General features: G+C 39.2%; 1 protein-coding gene across 1 annotated transcript; it reads right to left on the bottom strand.

Moving 5' to 3' along the window:
- Positions 1-2,355: 2,355 nt before the first annotated feature.
- On the bottom strand, positions 2,356-19,681 carry LOC5575860 (cationic amino acid transporter 4). Its single transcript, XM_021853390.1, has 4 exons — positions 19,499-19,681; positions 19,179-19,345; positions 3,201-4,655; positions 2,356-3,139 (listed from the first exon to the last, which is right to left on the bottom strand). Exons 2-4 carry the CDS (start codon positions 19,318-19,320, stop codon positions 2,745-2,747), a joined length of 1,992 nt encoding a protein of 663 aa, XP_021709082.1. The 5' UTR covers positions 19,321-19,345; positions 19,499-19,681; the 3' UTR covers positions 2,356-2,744.
- Between the last annotated feature and the right edge of the window lie 251 nt (positions 19,682-19,932).

Raw genomic sequence — 19,932 nt, 5'->3', positions numbered from 1 at the left:
CAAGTTCAATACATATCTGTTAAGTTTGTGTCGCAATGATAAAATGCGTGTTATGAACACTATTTTAGACGATTGACAAACAAATCTTAAAAACAGGTCTAAAACCGCAAAGTTCTCCAGTTAAGGTGGTTTTTCGATAAAGTTTTCTCGAACCAACTGCGAAAATGCTTGGCTACTATATCTTTTGAATACCAAGCGTTAGTTCTATGGACATTTTTATTTGTAAATTAAGTTCATTAATATAACAAACCCATATAAATAAGCTCAAATTGAAACTTCATGGAAGTAATGAAATTTCATTTTTTTTTTATGAAATCGTGCGGAAACTCTGACGGTTTGATTAGCAGGATCAACGCCTGCTCAGATTGTAAACTATAGATTTGTGCCGGATTTTTGGAAACGAGACCTTTTTTCAGAAATTCTCAGCAGTCCTCGTTTGAAATATTCTCGGACTAATCTAAATTTTAATAGGTCTTCTTGGATTGCTTGCCTGACTCACTGTAAATACTTGGTCACATATGGTCACATACCTTCATTTTTCGACAAAATCTCGGTTAGGGACGTCCATAAATGACGCAGAATTTTTTTGACACCCCCTTCCCCATCGTAGCCTATATTCCTGTACCTAATACATGATTCGTCACAAAATCATAGACCCCCCCTCTCCCCAAAATGCTACGTCATTTGTGGACGATCCATTTGAGAATTTCTTTAGCAGACTTTTGGTATAATGTCTTTTAGGCAAATTCTCCCTCTTTCGCTCTTCAACAAAACTTGAAAACAATGGTGCCAGTACCTGTCAACTTTGACTTTGGGATAAATAGTGTAGAAATCTCTAATTAAATTGGCATATGATTACTTGACTTTCAATAGTAGCATTTAAGAAAATTGCAGTTAGGAGCCCAAACTCAAAGAAAAAATACTGTTTTCAAGCTTTTTAATGGTATTTTAGGAGTTTTTCCGTCCAACGGAAAAATATCAGAACTCATGCACTTTTCTACTTTCAGACGTTTTGTCATTTATATTCCTTCGCTTCAAATCTTTTCAATAAAGGGTTCGTTCAAATATTACGTAACGCAACAGGGGGAGGGAGGGGGTCTTACGTAGTGTTACGGTCCATACAAAAATTAAAAATTTTCCATACAAAACCTGTTACGTGGGGGAGGGAGGGGATCAAAAATTTGCAAATTTTGCGTTACGTAATATTTGAATGAACCCAAAGATGAAATTAGTAGAATTCTTAGACGAATATTTTGTGACTTTTTGGAAAATTCCTGGATAAATTCTTGGAAAAGGTTTTGAAGATATTTTTGCTTAAAATCCGGAAAATCTGATGAAGTAACCTTAAATTATTTGTATTCATATAAAAGCAATACTTTTGATAGAATACCTTATTTTATTTCTCAGAAGAGTTTCAAGTTCCTGGATGAATCCTACCCTAAGGAAACACGCAAACAAATTTTGTTGTATAATCTACCGAATCCATGGTAGAATTAAGAACTGCACCAACGACTACAAAAATCTGTTAAGTTTACTATAATCTGGTGAAAATCACTGAGCAGTGCAGTAAATTTGACTATGTCCATAGTAGCATCCACTACAAAGCATTGTATTTCAATCCGTGACACCCACCGTACAACACAGTGTGGTCAAAAGTATGATGCTAAACTTCTCAAATCAAGAATGTTTCTAGTCAAAAATACTAGAACTCTGGTTAAATCAACAGAAGAAATTTTCTTGTGTAGTGATGTTGACTATGTTTTGGTAGAGTTAAAAGATTAATGTAGTCGATTGAAAATCGTTGGTGCAGTTCTTAATTTTACCATGGATTCAGTAGTTTCTACAATAAAATTCATTTCAGTGAATCTCTACAGCACTGCCCATACTCGCATAACAGTCCCATATTCTATGGGATTTCCTATATAAATGGGACTGTTATGCGAGTATGGGCAGAGCAGTCCCCAGATAATTGTTTGACGGATTCCTTGGGTTTCTGGAGTTATCATGGGAGGATTTTACTTAGATTGGTTTGGACATCAAAGCATTGGTTGATATTGGGCTTCAAAGCTTCAGACTTTTCCAACAGAAGTTTGTCAGTAAATACTGATTACACAATTGAACAAGAAGAATCTGTGGATTAATATTATAAATGTAAACTCCATATCACCGTTTTGATTTGTCTCAGGATTGAGAAGGTTAAGGTGAAGATGAATCGAAGCCAAACCTCAAATGTTCAAGAGCACGAATCTGGAGAATCAAACATCCGTTTAAGCCAAAAACTTAATCATTTGGTCACTAGCTGGTGGTGACTAATCGATGAAGTTTTCAGCTCAAACAGGTGTTCAGTTCTCCAGATTTGTGCTCTTAAAAAATCGAGGTTTGGCTTCGATTCATCTTTACATTAAAGGTAAGACAATTTCAAATTTTCTAGTTGCTTTTCATGCATAATGGGCCCAGAACTCTACTGCGTAGGTTGCACGAAGTTGTAGAAACTACGGTAAGTACTTCATCTTATATTGCATCAAATTGTAAATTAAGCAGTACACTATCGTCGTTTCCATCGAATTCATAGGAAATGGAAGCGTATTTATGCATCGTCGTTTGCGCCAGTAATGAAGTAGCCAGCATATACACATAATACTTTGTATACCACTTTTGTGCCATCAAGTAAGCGTAACTAAAGAATCCTCCCGCACTGTATGTACTGTATATAAATTGCTTGTTACCTTCCCCGAATTCCCTTTTTATGAGTCATCGTCATCATCGTCGATTATCGCCTGTTTGTCGACGCTCTTCCTGCTGACCCGTCCCTTTACAATCTTGGTAACCGTTACCCGTGTTCCGCCGCTTAGGCCGGCCGAATGTGTAGCTCCCCAGCCACGGATGGCTTCCTGGGTGGACATGAGCATCGAGTAGGACGTACCCAGCTCCCCTTCTTTGCTGTTGCGTATTCCGTACAGGAAGTAGACCAACATACCGATCGACAGCCAGATGAAGAACCGGAGCCACGTCAGGAAGCTCAGATGTACCATGAGTTCGATGTTGCAGAATATGCTTAGGGCTGGAATGTAGGGCACCAGCGGCACCTTGAACTGGAGGTCACGGGTGTTCTGGTGATGGGCGGAGATCACCACGATACCTGTTGGGAAACAAGAAGAATATCAGTAAACGCGATTTATCGAGCTGTTAGCTATACTTACATGCCACAAGGCAGAAGAGCAGGAATCCGTAGAGTCCCAGCGCCCACCATGTCCCGTCGTACAGCTCGTCCCATGAAACCTCGAGTTGGAAGCAAACGGCCACGCTGAGTACGCAAAACAGTAGTACCGCTCCGGAACAGGCCACTCCCGGTTCACAGCGCCCTAGAATGGGTTCCAACCAACGAAACTGTGGCCGCAATCGTCCAGCCAAAGCAATCTCTATCATTTCGCTCGTTGGAGACGAAGGATCTACGGCACTCGATTGGGACGATGACGATGGATTCTCTTCCTCGTCTGTTCCGGGAGTATCCGGGGCCAGGTGGACCGTTTCCTCTACGGAAATCGGTCGATAACGAAGGACAATTACACTTGCGCTCACAATAGTATAGGCCAGCAGCGTCCCGATGGACATGAACTCTACCAACTTCTCCAGATCGAACAGTAATGCAAGAAGAGCGGAGCAAAGTCCGGACACCGCTAGGTTGAGCAGTGGAACTTGAGTCTTGGTGTTTACCTTACCGAAGCAGGAGAACAGCAATCCATCACTGGCCATAGCGTAGAGGCACCTTGGAAGAGCGAATAGCGATCCCAATAGGGTAGTGGTCATCCCACAAATGGCTCCAGTGGATATTGCATACTTTGCCCAAGCTATTCCACGTGTTCCAAAGGCGTCCGGAAGAGCTGCCGCTGGGTTGATTTCGTTATATGGGATCATGAGCGTCAGAGCAGCGCTTACCAGGACGTACCCGATGGTCACAACACACAACGACAGGATTGTGGCCAACGGAATCGATACATTTGGATTTTTGGCTTCCTCTCCAGAAGTGGCGATGCTGTCGAACCCTACAAAAGCATAGAAGCACGTGGCAGCCCCTGCTAGCACTCCACCGAATCCAAACGGAAGAAATCCTTGTTCTGGAAGGGACCAATTTGCGGGTGTAGCGTACCAGAAGCCTAGAACCACAACCAGCGACATCACCACCACATTCACCGTCGTCAAAATACTATTGATCATGGCCGTAGCCTTAACCCCAGCGGCCAGCGCAATCGCATAGCTCATACAAACGCCAAACGCCAGGAAGTCTGGATATTTAGCCAATAGCTTCTCGTGCATCTCGCCCGTAATCTCCATGGTCGTGTTGGCCACGATGTTGCCCAACATCGAATCGACGTATCCGCTCCAGGCCCGGGCCACCGAAGCCGCCCCCAGCATATGCTCCAGAATGATGTTCCACCCGATGACAAACGCCCAGAATTCCCCAATCGAGACGTACGTGTAGACGTAGGCCGAACCGGCTTTCGGCACTCGGGTGCCAAATTCCGCGTAGCATAGGGCGGCCAACATCGACACCATGCCGGCCAGTATGAACGATAGCACTATTCCAGGGCCGGCCATTTCGCGGGCCACCGTCCCGGTCAGGACGTAAATGCCGGCGCCCACCATGTGACCGATTCCTGGAACGAAATATGAGAGGTCATTAAAACTTAGTTTGGAGTATACTGAATCCTCCATAATAGTACCGTAAGGACGCCATTCACCGCTCATTTAACAGCATTTCAACACATTAAATTCTGTCAAAAATCGGTTTTTCGATATTTTTCGCAACTTTTTGCGCTAGACGCAAGTTAAAATATTTGTTTTTGTAGGAAAGAAGTTGAAATGTGAACAACGTATAATGGTACCGAATAAAATGTATGTCAATGATACAGTATCGGACATATAAAATGCACCATAGCCGTTTTCCAATACAAAATGGTCAACTTCAGATAGCTATATCTCCGCCGTTTCACAACCGATTCTTTTCATTTTTTCTGTGACGAACTACAAATTTCCTCAATTTTCGAAAGCTATTGTAAAATTTGAGTGAAAACTATTGGTTCAAAAGTTACAGATAGGTTGAATTTTGACATAAAAAATGCACCAAGACACAAAATGTTGTAGCAGAAAAACTACGCGTCGTAGCATCTTGGTGTCTTCAGCGCATTTATTCATTGAGTGATAACCAGTGCTGGGAATGGTAATAGTAGTAGGCTTGAATTTTCGCGAAAATCACGTGGCTCTCCCAGTACAGTAGTTCAAAAACGTGAATCTCATCAAGTAGCCTATGTTGGGTGCACGAATTTTCTAAATCATGAGTGTCATTGAAGGCTCTAAATGCGGGAAATGCAACGGAAAATAGAACATTTTTCTACAGTAGTTTTGGGTTGCCCTTAGCAACGGGTGTTTTGCTATTCTCAAGGCATTTTGCCTACAGCAGCGATGAGCGTGAGTTTCACTGGCTTCGCTGACTGTGATTGGCTTTGCTTGGCTACTGTAGAGTGAATTTCAGATTTTTTCCCAACCCTGGTGATAACGACCAAATGCGCTGAAGACACCGAAAGGATACGAAGCATAGGTTTTCTGATACATCACTTTACGTCTTGGTGTATTTTTTATGTCAAAATTCAACCTATCTGGAACTTTTGAACCAATAGTTTTCACACAACTTTTTCAATAGTTATCAAAAATTGAGGTAATTTGTAGTTCGTCACAGAAAAAATGAGAAAAATCGGTTGTGAAACGGCGGAGATATAGCTCTCTGAAGTTGACCATTTTGTATGGGAAAACGGCTTTGGTGCATTTTTTATGTCCGATACTGTACATGTGTAGGGCGTCATTCACCGCTCATCCTAAGTATGAGGCTCTATATACACAACTAGTTGGAATTAATTTACTTTCATTAGCTGGTTGTTATCTTTGTACTATAGTACAAGAAAATATTAAAGCGTGGCAGCTTAGAAGCATTTTTTGATCTGCCGTAATAAAATCATTGCTCAACTCATGTTTAACGCCTTAAACAGCCTAAAATTATTTTTTATAAATAGTATATAATATTAAATCATATGAATTTCATTCTGATACAACCCATTCTGGTATACTAATACATGCTGATGACTTTTATTGCGAAAATTTGTTCAGATTTTTCAAAATAATTCAATGAGCGGTGAATGGAGCATGAGCGGTGAATGGCGTCCTTACGGTAGTTTACGGAACAAGTTGCAGAATGATGATTTTTACAGCACGAGTCGTAAATTTATCATACGAGGCTTGCCGAGCACTGAGTTACGTACAACATTTTTTGCAATTTCGTAGAAGACCACTTGAGAGTATCAGAAATTAAATAGGAATACATTCACCATCATTTTACAATTTCTGAAATATTATTGTGTAATGATTCATTACGCAACTCAAAACAGTTGCGTAATGAGAAAACGTTGCGTAATGAATCATTGCAGCACTGATTTCGGTTGCGTAATGACTATTCCCGCACTGCATACTTCAGTGCAGGAAAGTATGCCGTTTAATAACAGATTGGCGGGATGAAAAGCAGCCTATTGCGATGAGAAATTGTAAAAACATATCTTCAGATCTCGGACGCAACAAATTACTTATTTATAAGCTTTACAGTTTTAAATCAGTCAGTCAGTCAGTCAGACAGACAAGACGTTCAGCTTCATGTCCTCATTATTCTAATTGGCACAATTGAATTCGACATTGAACCTTTTCATACTGAAAATGGCATAAAATTCAATGTCCCTAACTTGTTGCGTTTCCCACAAGCAACGCCCAACAACAGTGGCAGCGTCTATTTTGGACCGGTCATATTTTTTTCTCTTGTTCGCTTTTATGTAAACCATTTCGACGTCATCAAACCCCCGGTTTCCAAGCATGTCGCGAGAAAGTTTATTCATATCCTCTGGCAAGGACTAACGAGCCGAACCCAAATATATGTGTGCCCATATATTTGCTCAGACATTATTCTCGACGACGCACCTTCGCCTCATGTGAGTGGATTTATGTACGGAAAGAGCCGTCGTCATTACACTGTGCATTTTATATCCTAGTCACAACACTACTGCTTACTGCTTGCTCCTTCCCCCGCACGACCTTCATTAACAGCACGATACAAGTGAAGATTCAGTGTTTAGCAACGAAGAAGGCTGTGTTTTAGAAATAACTAAAGAGTTTATGGACGTTATGCCAAGAAGAAGAAGAAGAAGAAGAGTTCCGCAAATGAAATAAGCAAGAAAAGTGCTTTTATACTCACAAAGGAATTGCAGAAACCAATACCGTACCTAAAAGTTTTCATAAATGTATCACATTTAGCGAAATTAACAAATTACATATTTTAGAGAGTGCAGAAATTCCTTATTGAATTGCCTACCTTCAGGCGGGTTCCAGGTCATTTGGCCGAATGCCGTTTGTCCGAATGCCATTTGGCCAAAAGTGTCATTCGGCATAATGCCGTTTGGCCGAAAATGGAAACAATAGTGCACTACTATTAACATGCACTTGTAATGAATTTCAAAGTTGAATTTCATAAAACAGTTTATTTCTAAAGAAAAACAAGCCACAGAGAAACAGACGTAACACTTAGAACAAATCCCGATCAAAATCATAGTCACGATGACATGTACGCCCAATGCTAAAATCGGTGTGTTTGGCCGATGGACCAACAGATGGCGGTAGTGTGTAAACGTCAAACGCGAACAAAAACGATGCGAGCGCTGAGGGTGGTGGATTGGCCACTGACAATATATTTGAATCGGCCGTTAAAAAGGTGGTCGTTGGACATCAGTGAGAGTGTGACGTCTGTTTGTCTGTGAACAAGCCATGATTGATATATAAATAATTAGCTCTTCGAATTTAGGACATTTCGTCGAAAGACATTTGGTCGAATGACATTTGGTCGAAGGGACATTTGGTCGAATGGACATTTGGTCGAATAGCTCGAAAACATTTTGTCAAATGATATTTGTTCCAATGACGGTTGGTCGATCGGAAATTTCGTCGGAACCTTACTATTCGTCTGAATAATCTACATTATTAACTATGGTTGAATTTAATAACAGGACTTTTCATGCAATCCTATTTTTAAACTTCATTCATCCATTTATTTGTGATTTGAAGTTATGCATATATCTAGGATTTTGTTGATTATTTAAATAAACTTTTTGAAAGTAGTGTTTTGCACATTGACTGAAATATTTAGCTTGAGTGAATTTATTATTCTTTAAAAATATCATCATTCTTTGAAATTAGCTCGAAGCTGCTGAGTGATATTTTTGTTTAATTTATTATTCATCCAAAATGCCATCGTTCTTCGTAAAGCATTCGGTGAAAGTGATCGGAATACGTTTTTTTTTATTTCCGATTTTTAACGCTTACAACGTGGGTAAGTTTTTTGAATGTGGGACTTTTAAGTATCGGCAACAGCATACGTTTTTCTACTTGTGTTCAATTGTATAAGTGTAATTTCCAGCTTAACAATATTCCTTAAACAAATACCTTTGCTGACGATGTTCATGACATCGGGTGAATATCAATGTTTGGTTACAATGAGAGCATTAAGAAATAGTTTGATGGAAAATAACTAAACAAGAAAATTGTGCTTATTCTCGTTCTCATCGGGTAAGAGGTAAAAGTCGACTTGCTTCTATTTGAAATCAGCTCGTCTCGACTCGCAGAACAAGCATGAATGAAAAATCAGCATGAAACGTCAAAAACGCAAGTGGGTTTTATAAATGTTGGGAGAGTATGGTTCATGATTTTTTTTTTGTCTTTATTAACGAGATATTTAATCCAAGAGTTCATTTCTGGACCAACGGTTTTATTTATCTTTCGAAAAAAAGTTGTCAAAATAACCGCATCGTAAGTGACTTTCTTGGGGATGATATTCGATCCAAGGTCCTCGACGTGAAAGGCATGCAAATCGTATATGGGTTGTTGGCGAAATGACTATTAAACAATGGAAATGGAGAACATATTTCTACTAATCTGAGCTTTAGCTGTAAAATAATCTACATAAACTTAAAACTTCGTTTCCATACTATTTAGATTCGACCAAATGTCCTTTCAACGAAATGTAGGTTCGACTAAATGACATGTGCTTATTATTGCAAACAAACGTTTTTGACCAAATGTCCATTTGACCAAATGGCATAGATTCAGCTCTTCAGTGTCACTTCTAGAAACAGTCAGTGGTGAAAGAAGAGCATCTTAAATGTAAGCAAATATTCACTTCTCAACTAGCGGCAAGAATCCTCAAGAATCGTGCTTAGTAAATTATTTCATAGTTCTAAATTATGGCTTATTCTTTTCACAACGAAGAAACAGAGAGCTTCTTAGAGTGAGTGTGCACCGAGTCGTTCTGTTTACTGCTTCGTGCGAGGAACGGTGCAGAGTTAAGTTCACACATTGCTATCTTATTTTTGAAAAAGATTGACATCCCCATTAAATCTTGTGCTTTTTTGAATAAGACTGTTTATGAATTTATTATAAGCCTTAACTCAAATAATTTTGAGAAATACTTCGTTATATCAGTATAACTACAAAGAACTGCTAATGATTTAAAGAAGGTTAAATTCTCAATTAAAATAAAAGCCTTATAATGATGATAACTATCGATAAGTATGAGCAATAGAGTGGTTCAAAAAATCGTTTTTGCTCCACACCGCTCATTCGATCCTAGATCAAATTCTGAGTGTCCTCCCAAAATTTGAGCTCATTCGGATGAAAACTGAGACTGCACAAGCCCTTTGAAGTTTATATGGAAATTACTATGGGAAAAGCAAGCAGTTCATTCAATCGGTCATAGTGTTTGCCCATGTGCTTTTGGGGATTAGAACTACGTTGATACTGTGATATACAATAGTCAGCTACAACTTTGCCGAAGACCGTTTTTAAATCGGATGCCCCAGTAATTAGTTATTGATTTTTGAATGAGTTGTAAAACTCTGGCTATAATTATTGGGCTGTTCTGCGGGCATCACTGGATATATGCAGTAAAACATAGTAGCGATTTGTGCGTGCTATCTTTCGCGCCAGGCGCAGCAATGTTGCCTGTTCAGAAGTTAAATGAGCACTGCTGAAGAATTTGTGACTGGATATAAATCAATAACTAATTACTGAGGCGTCCGATTTGAAAACGGTCTTCAGCAAAGTTGTAGCTGATGAATGTATCTCACAGTATCAATGTAGCTCTAATCCCCAAGAGCACATGGGTAAAGACTATGACCGATTGAATGAATTGCTTGCTTTTCCCATAGTGATTCCCATATAAACTTCAAAGGACTTGTGCAGTCTCAGTTTTCATCCAAATGAGTTCAAATTTTGGGAGGGCACTCAAAATTTGATCTAGAATCGAATGAGCGGTGTGGAGCAAAAACGATTTTTTGAACCACTCTAATGAGCAATGCTTTAACAACTGTCGCGAATTTCGCGATTCTCCCAGATTTCGCGATTTTCTCGGATTTGGTATGCCAGGCGCGAAAATCGCGAGGAACTGAAATTCTGTCGCAAAAATCGCGGATTTCCCAAATCATGCCAAAAAAAATCGTCTTTAAATTGTTTTCATACTACAAGTTGTGCAGTTCATCATTAGGAAATTTTTCAAAACGTTAACTCTCGTCTTCTCACTGAGTGCTGTAAAGTGCACTTTATAGTTTAGTCAATAGGGTTCCGTTTTACTGTTTAATTATTATTTTTCACAGGTATTTTTTTGTGTTTCTCCAATAATTTGAAACATTTCAAATATTAAGGGGACAGAATCCGTCATTGATTTGAAAGAATAGCGTTTTTTTTTCGTTCAAAATCAAGAAAGTTTACATGAAAGTAAATGTATGCACTATGTTTAATTCTCCAACAGAACACAGTGAACACAATTTCATCGTATAAGTTTCAGTTTTAAACAGAAAAACTGATTCTTGAAAGTTAAAATTGGTGTAGGAAAATAGAAAAAAGCAACATTTCATCTGTATTTCGACACTTAACAAAAAGCATTAAAGAATATAAGATCTAAGGGCACTTCCTTAAGATGGCTAGGATTCACTGTGTATCTAGATACAATATCGAAAAAAAAGTCAGTCAAACAATTCGCTACCATTCTCAAAGTGCACAAACCGAAAGCTCATAATTGGGTCCTAAAAATTTTAATAAAATCTTGTTTTTATTTAAAAAACCGAAAGAGCATGTTAATTCAACTATTTTAGCATTTTTTCCCGCTTAAATAACGGCTATAACATATTTAAACTTTAATTTAAAAATTGGGTCCATAAATGAACCTTGACACTTGAGATCATGTTTGACGTTCGCTTAGTCGGCAAAAACATTACAGGGGTTTTAGTTCGACCACTGGGGTTGTTCCTATCTGACATTTCGGAAGGGACACGGAAATCAAAATACACCCAAAATTTGAGTTTAAGCCTAGGGGAGTAGCAAAATCTAAAAAAATGTTTTTTCGACTGAAACCAACGGAAAACATTAGAAAATTGAGTAAACGTGTGTTTTTGGCCTAAACTTAAGCGTTTGGTACTAAAATCGGAACAGGGCTTTAGGACCCTATTTGAATGTCGATAACGGTGGCGGCCACGTTCTTACGATCATCGGGGAATGCTAGTTAGACAACCATTGTTACTAGAGACCGAGTATACCTCTGCATATCCACAGTTGCCGTGGAAAAGATATTGGGTCACGAAAATGCATGCAGTTTGATAGTTAAGTTACCCGACATATTTCTGACCGAGAACAATGGGAACAGCAGGAATGTCGCTGCTCTGGTACTCTATACTTTTCTATCTCTATTATATTACGTCTTCAGATCTAGAGCAAGAAAGTTGGGCATCTTGTATGAAACGTCTAAAGAGTTTTAAATGTATAATCCAATGTACTGCATATTGGCCAATTACTGTCGGACTTATGAAATCCAGGGTCATTTAGTGAATTTGGTCGGTACCAAAAAGCAATACCTTTCAAGGATGCTACATACGTGCCAATATTGGGTCTTGCATGAGTGTTTAGATTTCTGTGATAACTTTGACATCCCTCCAAGCATGATTTCGCTGCGACATTTTCCCCCGATTAGACTCAACGATTATCACAGTACGATTTATTGCGCGCAAATCACACAATCGCGCACAGCAAGATGTGTTTAACTAGGTAGGTCAACTGGCTAACTGTCAAAAAGCTGAAACAACCTATCTTATGACAGACCTTGCATGAATACATTTGCACTGCGAAATTCGACTGTGATAATAAGAAATTTGTGGTGAGTCTAAATGGGGGCAAAAGTCGCAATATTTCAAACAGTTTTATTTTCATAAGAATAGTTTTGCACAAAAATATTAAGTTTTTTTAGGTGTAAGCACTACTGTTGGAAAAGTCAGTTCTAAACAATCCGCTGGTGCTAAGTTTATATGCAAAATTTTTGTATATAATAAAATGGTCAAATACAAAAGCTGTAAGTTTTTTTACGTCATTTTCTGTTTTAGGGGACCCACATTTAGTAGATGGAGAAATTTATTATTCTTAATTTTGCTTTATTGGATGATAATTAATTTCGCCCTAGTGAATCATTTTCAATTTTTATTTTTAAGCTAGGTTTATGATACATTTAATATTATTTCCTAAAACAATAGTTACATACACTGATGGAGATCAACGAAGTACTGGTTTTGTCGAAATTAAGTTGACAATATCTCAGTTCCTAAGGATAATATAATAAAAAGTTATAGTGATTAATTTATCCCTCGATTACGGTACTAAAAAAGTGCTTCATAGAACACAGAAATTTGTTGAAATAATTAAGTTGTCACACAAATGTTAAGATTCTTTTTACGAAAAATTGATTGGGTATTGTGACATAAAGATTTCAATGACAATTAAAATATTTTTTGGCGCGGATTGGTGCTTCCAGGCGCGGATCGAATATCTGAAGTCGCGATTTTCGCGTATAACATTTTGAAGTTTTTGTAACAGCACTGGAGTTCTCTGCGCCATTCAAGTGTCCATCGTAGTGCTGCTTCCGCCTTTCGATCACCTCGCGTCCGTTCGTCAAGATGCTCCCATCCTTATCCCGGCACATCTCAGCTCGCGGCACGAAGCCTTTGCGGTATGTGTTGAGCTTCTCATAGAACTTCCGCGTTTCTTGAGAACGGTACAGCAACTCCATCTCTTGGCATTCCACCTCTTCCAGGCGGCGCTTTTTGTCCCGGAATAGGCGGGTTTGCTGTTTCCGCTTCAGTCTGTATCGTTCCACGTTTTGCAGCGTACCATGTTGCAGCATGCGCGCACTGCATTCTTCTCCTCTAAAACCTCGTCGAACCAATCGTTTCTTGAACTCCGTTCCACGTATTCAACAATGCTTTCGGCAGCGTCGTTAATGACTACTTTGATTGTCGTTCAGCAGTCGTCAAGAGGGGCCTTATCGAGCTCGTCCTCATCCGGCAACGCTGCCTCAAGATGCTGCGCGTATGCATTGGTGACATCCGGTTTCAGTCGCGCAAGATTTTACCGAGGCGAGCGTCGGTACCGTGCATCGTTTACGACGGATAGTTTTGCGCGCAGTTTCACCATCAACAGGTAGCGGTCGGAGTCAATGTTAGCGCCACGATAGGTTCTGACGTCGGTTGTATCGGAGAAATGCCATCCCTCGATCGAAACGTGGTCGATTTGCGATTCTTTCTGCTGAGGCCATTTCCAGGTGTACCGATACGGGAGGCTGTGCTGGAAATAAGTGCTACGAATGGCCATATTCTTGGAGGCGGCAAAATCTATCAGTCGTAGGCCGTTCTCGTTCGTCAGCCGGTGGGCGCTGAACTTTCCAATCGTCGGTGTGAACTCCTCCTCCTGCCCAACCTGAGCGTTCAAATCTCCTATGATGATCTTGACGTCGTGGTTTGGACAGCGGTCGTACTCGCGTTCGAGCCTTGTCATCATCAGTGCTTCCGGAGTGTGGGCTATGTACATTGATTATGCTGAAGTTTAAGAATCGGCCTTTGATTCTTAACTTGCACATTCGTTCATTGATCGGCCACCACCCGATCACGCGCCTTTGCGTATCACCCATCACTATGAAAGCTGTTCCCAGCTCACGTGTGTTACCGCAGCTCTGGTAGGTGGTATGGTTACCTCTAAACTTTCGCACCATTGCTTCTGTCCAGCACACCTCCTGTAGCGCTACGATGCCGAAACCGCGGGTCAGTACATCGGAGGGTATGTGAGTACTTCCGATGAAGTTGAGGGATTTACAGTTCCACGTACCGAGTTTCCAATCGCTAGTCTATTTCCGTCGCTGTGGTCTTTGCCGATTGTTCTGGTCCGTATTCTCTCGTTGACGTTCCTGTGCTGATGTGATTTTACGGTTGGCTGACACCAACACCCTAGATTTCCGGGGAACCATTCCCCCTAAATATTCGGAGGACCATAGTGCGCAGTTTAGCTTAGAGTCTTTCTCTGGCACTTGGACGATGATCAGCCGCCCCTGACATGGGGAACAGACGTTGTTGTGAGCCACAACTAATATGGTTTGCAGGTTTGCAGAAGCGTAGAAATACAAGATTGCTTGGAATGTTATGTAACAAAATCGGACTTTTAACTTGAAAACGTAATGTTCTAAGATTGGCTAAAAAAAACTCGGGAAGTTAAATGATGTTGACTATAAAATGTCTAATAAACACTATCTAATACTCATTCGACGGAAAATCGATCGAGTTTTAAAATTAAAGATAAGTATATTTGGCAACACAGTATACAGCAAAAATATTTTTCCTAGACTCATTGAGCTCTCGCCGAGCGGTGTCTCGAACACATGCGCAAATTTGCTGGTTGAAAATACTGCCGTTTGATTTTGCTGGGAACAGCTGATCTTTGTTTATATTTTCCACCAGCACTTTTTAAATAGTGTTGGTGACATGTAACGGGTATGTACACGAGCGCAGCAACCACTATTAAACAATCCCCTTAAATAGTGCCGAAGGTATTTTTTCTATGTCTAATACGTTCGAAGATATAAATTGAAGAATGTAAGTAAAATCATGGGTTTTTGTCAAATTTGCTATCCCGGGGGATAGTCCCATGGGCCGAGCGGTGGTCCGATAGGCATTTGTTGCTTTTTTACACGTCATATCAAGAGAATGAACATTCGATCAGCATTTGGTTGAAATCGGTGATGGTTGATTTCACCTTTGTACTTTTTTGCAGGCACTAGGTTCGGAATGGCGCAGAATTTTCTGGAAGAGAATAATTCCTGGACGTCTCGAATTAGTTTCTAAAGAAATTTGTTACTGAGAATCATTAAATTATTTCCCTGACTGCATTGACGGTTCCTTGAACTGCAGTTGCATTGATTGTACGCAGGGCCGAAACGTGTGGTTGACCAAATTGGCACCTGCCAAGGGCGCCAGCCTTTGGGTAGGCGCCAAAATGCGTCACGCATTTGGTAAATTTTGAAAGAGATTTATTAAATAAGGGCGCCTCTTAAGTCACAATTTCAAAAGAAATTCCTTGAAGCAATAATGGAAAATTAAAACGATTCCTGAATCAATTTCAAAGAATGTTTGATATTTTGTATGATCCCCATACATTAATTTCCAAATATAACATTGGAGTTTGTATAGTTATTTGCTGATTTTATTAGATAAGGACCCATCATATATCCTACATATGTGATTAACCATGTATTTTTAATATCCGTTAAAACTGGTTTAATAATGAGAATAAATGAGGAAATCTATATAAATAAAAATGGAGTGGTATTTGTATATCACGAAATGACTTGAGAACGGATTGATGTACACTCAGAAATACAAATAGTCACAGAATTACTATAGTTTATGCATCAATGACTATTTTCTATCTGCCTCTCTTTCATTCTGCTGCGAATTTCTACACTAAATGTAATTTCACCTGGGTTGAAGCTTTGCGATGCTTCAACCCAGGCGAATTGACAAATAGGAATAAAATTCCCTGCAAAATGAAAGAGAGGCAGATAGAAAATAGTCATAAATTAGTAAAATTTAGTCATTCTGTGACTACCCGTGTTTCTGAGTGTAAGTTGCACTCGACAAGGTATGCGACGTGATAATACGAAGAAAAAGTTTGTGAAAGTCTCCGGAATAAGCCTGATTCGCTGCTGCCGAGTAATTTCTCGGCCTATTTTGATGCATGGGAAATTCCTGCAAAGAAACGATCAAGAAAGCTCATTTTTCTGATCGCAGTACGCACTTGAAAAGAAATGTCGGTTCAAACGGGAGTCGCTGTATAAAATTTCTGCAAGGAATCGGCGAGAAATTTCTTTGACCATTCCTGTTCAGCAGCAAATCAGGTTATAATAGGGAAAACGCGAGAAGACTAATGTGTCATTTTGTATGGGGGATTCCATGACGTTTTATGTCCGCCTACTTGACGGCAAAACGAAGTTTGCCGGGACCATTAGTATTCAAATAAATTTGATAAGGTTATGAAGACGTTTTGAAAATAAAACACGAATTAAAAATTCAACTGAGCCTGCAGATTATTGGGTAACAGCTATTTTCAAATACAATCTCACTAAATCACAGGTTGAATTCTCAAAAAATCCTGAAGGAAACTTTTACAGGGTTCTCAGTGTACGGTACATATTTATCAAAAGAAATTCTGAACAGGCATTTCACATGATGCAAGGTGTGTTTCTGCCGGTTTTTTTTTTTTGTAAACTTCTTTACAGCTGGGAAGATATTCAATAAATCTTAACCTGGGAACAATTGCTACAGAATCCTGAACAACATTTTCAGAGAAGAGCAGAATTTAAAAGAATGAAATTATTTTTGAAATCAAAAGAATGAAATAGTTTTTTTTTCGAAAATATTCGATTTAATACAGATGATTTAGCACGAAACAATTTCAGTCTAGATCATTTTCAATCTTCTTCTAGTAAATCAAAATTAAATGTATAGTTTTTCTCTGTTCATTGTGTGACCTTTATCGATGACGCACCCATGTTGTTAATTAAAATGTGAAATCATCCAGAGGAGGTCTATTCGATTTTTCAACAATTTATTTTGTTGAAACTTTTTACGGAGACTACTCCTATATTCAACGTTAGGACAAACAAATGGCTATGGTGAGTTTGTTCCGATTAAACTGCTTCTTTTCAATGCAATCTGGGGTATATCTGTGTCATAGGGTTGGGTCAATTTATCTTCTCGTTTCAGAGAGCGAGTAATGGTGCTTAAACCAAAGCCAATTAGCTAGGACATAAGGTGGAAATACCTGTATCCCATCCCTGGAAAACCAGCACGCATGGAGTTACATTAACTTTCTTAGCTACATCACTCCCAACGTTGATAAAAGTACTTCATTCACACTTGTCCCCAATTACAAAAGATACACTCATCTACACATACACTAAATTTGAATTCGGTCGCATCACTCGCTTATAGTGAATCCAAGGCCATCACCCTTTCCTATATCCGACTCCTTGGCATCTATGACGTCGGTGAGTCGCTGGTCTCTCTCTAAGTAGGTGTCATACCATCACCATGTCTTTTCATATCTGACTTCCGATTGGAGAGCTACTCATTCCAAAATAGTTTTCTATAAGCAATTGGAATAAGAGTGGTAAAGTAATCAATATGACAGCTTTCAGTATGCAATTTACGAAATACTCCGTTACCACGCAACGCAACGCAATTGTAGTTGTACAGCAGTAATGCTAACATAAATTACATAAATTACAGCTAGAGCAGCATGTTTACGTGGGATGTTTTACGAAAACTTTAATCACAAAGAAACTATCATTATAACAAAATTTACTTAGGGGCGCCCAAAAAAAGATTTGCCAAGGGCGCCGTGAGAGCACGCTACGGCTCTGACTGTACGTTCTATAGCTCGATATCTCCCCAACTCGATGATCCCTGTAATATCGAGTTATAGAGAGATGACGTTGCTGATAAATCACAGATATATACTCCATTCGAAAGAAAACTACGAGTGATACATTGATCAATATCATCCGATTCCACTTTTTTTTTGTTAATATAAACAATTTTTTTTTTTTTAAATTTAGACTTTTGTTTTCATTTAAAATCAGCAAGCAGAAGAAGGTATTAGCAAAAAAAAAAAATGATGGAATAGAGTTGTCGAAAATGAAAATAAAAATTTAAAAAAATCACAAACAAAGTTTATTAGTTGTTTGTGTTTAGATCCATTTTAGAAGCTAGAGAAAATAAGACATATTTTCAGCATTTTCATTTCATTTCATTTTCAGAAAATCATCGAAGCAAGAAAATCCCCAGAACAGAAGTCCACATTCGTTTGGGAACCACCGCACCAGCATACATTCAGGCAAATCACATTTTCAAGGACTCACGCATGGACGTACCGCTGTGATTGAATGAGCCACGCAAAATAAACTCCCACGATTATTGTTGGTTTCCCCACTAATCCACATTTTGCCCCAAAGTTGAACGCATTTCCCCACCCACTGGCCAGCCCCAGTGCATAGTTACAGTCATCACCAAAATAAAGTTCCCACTTGCTAGTAATCACGCAAACTGGTGAAAATCATGTGTTAAAACTGAAAATTCTTTGGCTAAGATATGTGTACTGCTGATTGCAACCAAATTGAACTTAAAATTTGTATGAGACTAAGTTGTATTGAAATTTACACAATTATTATCGATTTAATCGAATTTTTGAATATGCTTATAACCTCCATATACAATTTATTGTTTCTTCTATATATCAAGATATGATATTTTACAAATGATCAGTACTTATTGAGTATTACAAACTTCATTGATTCGTATTCTTTACTAATCTTTAGTAACTAAAAAATCATTTTTGTAGAAAGTAAAACTAATTAATCCGCATAAGCTGGTAAACTTGCATCAAAATCGATAAATAATGCATTTTTAACAGTCAATATCTCAAAAACTGGACGCATTGTGACACTTTTCAAATTGGCATTGGATTTATTAATTTCTTATTAAGTAAATAGCAGTATTTTAGTGCTTGTGACAAAAACTTGTTCCGCAGTGTAATTAATTGAGAAACGACGGATATATAGCTATTTGGAGTTGACCAAAATGTATAGGAAAACGACTAGACGAAGTCGAACCATAATGTATTGGAAAGCAGGTGCATTTTATATGTCCGATACTGTACGTTTACGTACTCACCCAGCAAGGTAATATCGAATGTGTTGAGGCAGCGATTCAGGGGGGTTTCCATCAGGTCCGCCGGTAGCTGCTTGGTCCGGTTCATTTTGCTGCACAGGCCGGACATTACGTGGCCCAGGATCATTCGCCTGGCGCTAGGCATCCTGGCTGGTTTCGGATCTGGACCTCTGAAATATCCAAAGGTGCGAAAGGTACGCTTCCATATGGAAGCACATAAGGGAAGTGTGAAAATTTTTTCTTCCTTTTTTCTTGATTAAATATTCAACACGTTTATCCTCTTAGTCTGAGGATCTAATCCAAACGAAACCATTCAAACTGACCTTTCCAAATCCTCGCTGAAATATTCCTACAGCGTAGTTTTACAGAAAACCAAAACTAACCGGGTAAAAACTTCCCCCAAAACTTAACGTTCTATTGAGTTATCAAACTTTTCACCTTACGCGACTGTCTCGATATACGCACAGCTGATAGGGGAGCTGATGCGAGCTTTTGCTCTTGTCAAAGTCGTCTGAAGCCTGAAGTCGGAGGAACAACTTGTTCGATTTTGTTGCCCCGCTCATACCTACTCCTTACTTCCGATTCATCGTAAACTGGCGGTCATGCGCACTGGTCGAAACTCCAGACAGTCAACCCCCACATGGACTTTATATCCGTACCGTACTAGGGTGGGGCTTATTTCCAAAAATCTTCCGTAGTCAAGATTTACAAAGTGGAAAATGATCATCGGTCCCAAAATAACATCCTGTGAAAAAAT

The sequence above is a fragment of the Aedes aegypti genome, chromosome 3 (genome assembly GCF_002204515.2).
Source record: "Aedes aegypti strain LVP_AGWG chromosome 3, AaegL5.0 Primary Assembly, whole genome shotgun sequence".
Lineage (NCBI taxonomy): Eukaryota > Metazoa > Arthropoda > Insecta > Diptera > Culicidae > Aedes > Aedes aegypti.
Note: the sequence above shows the minus strand (reverse complement) of the source record. Positions and strands in the feature narration are given on the sequence as shown.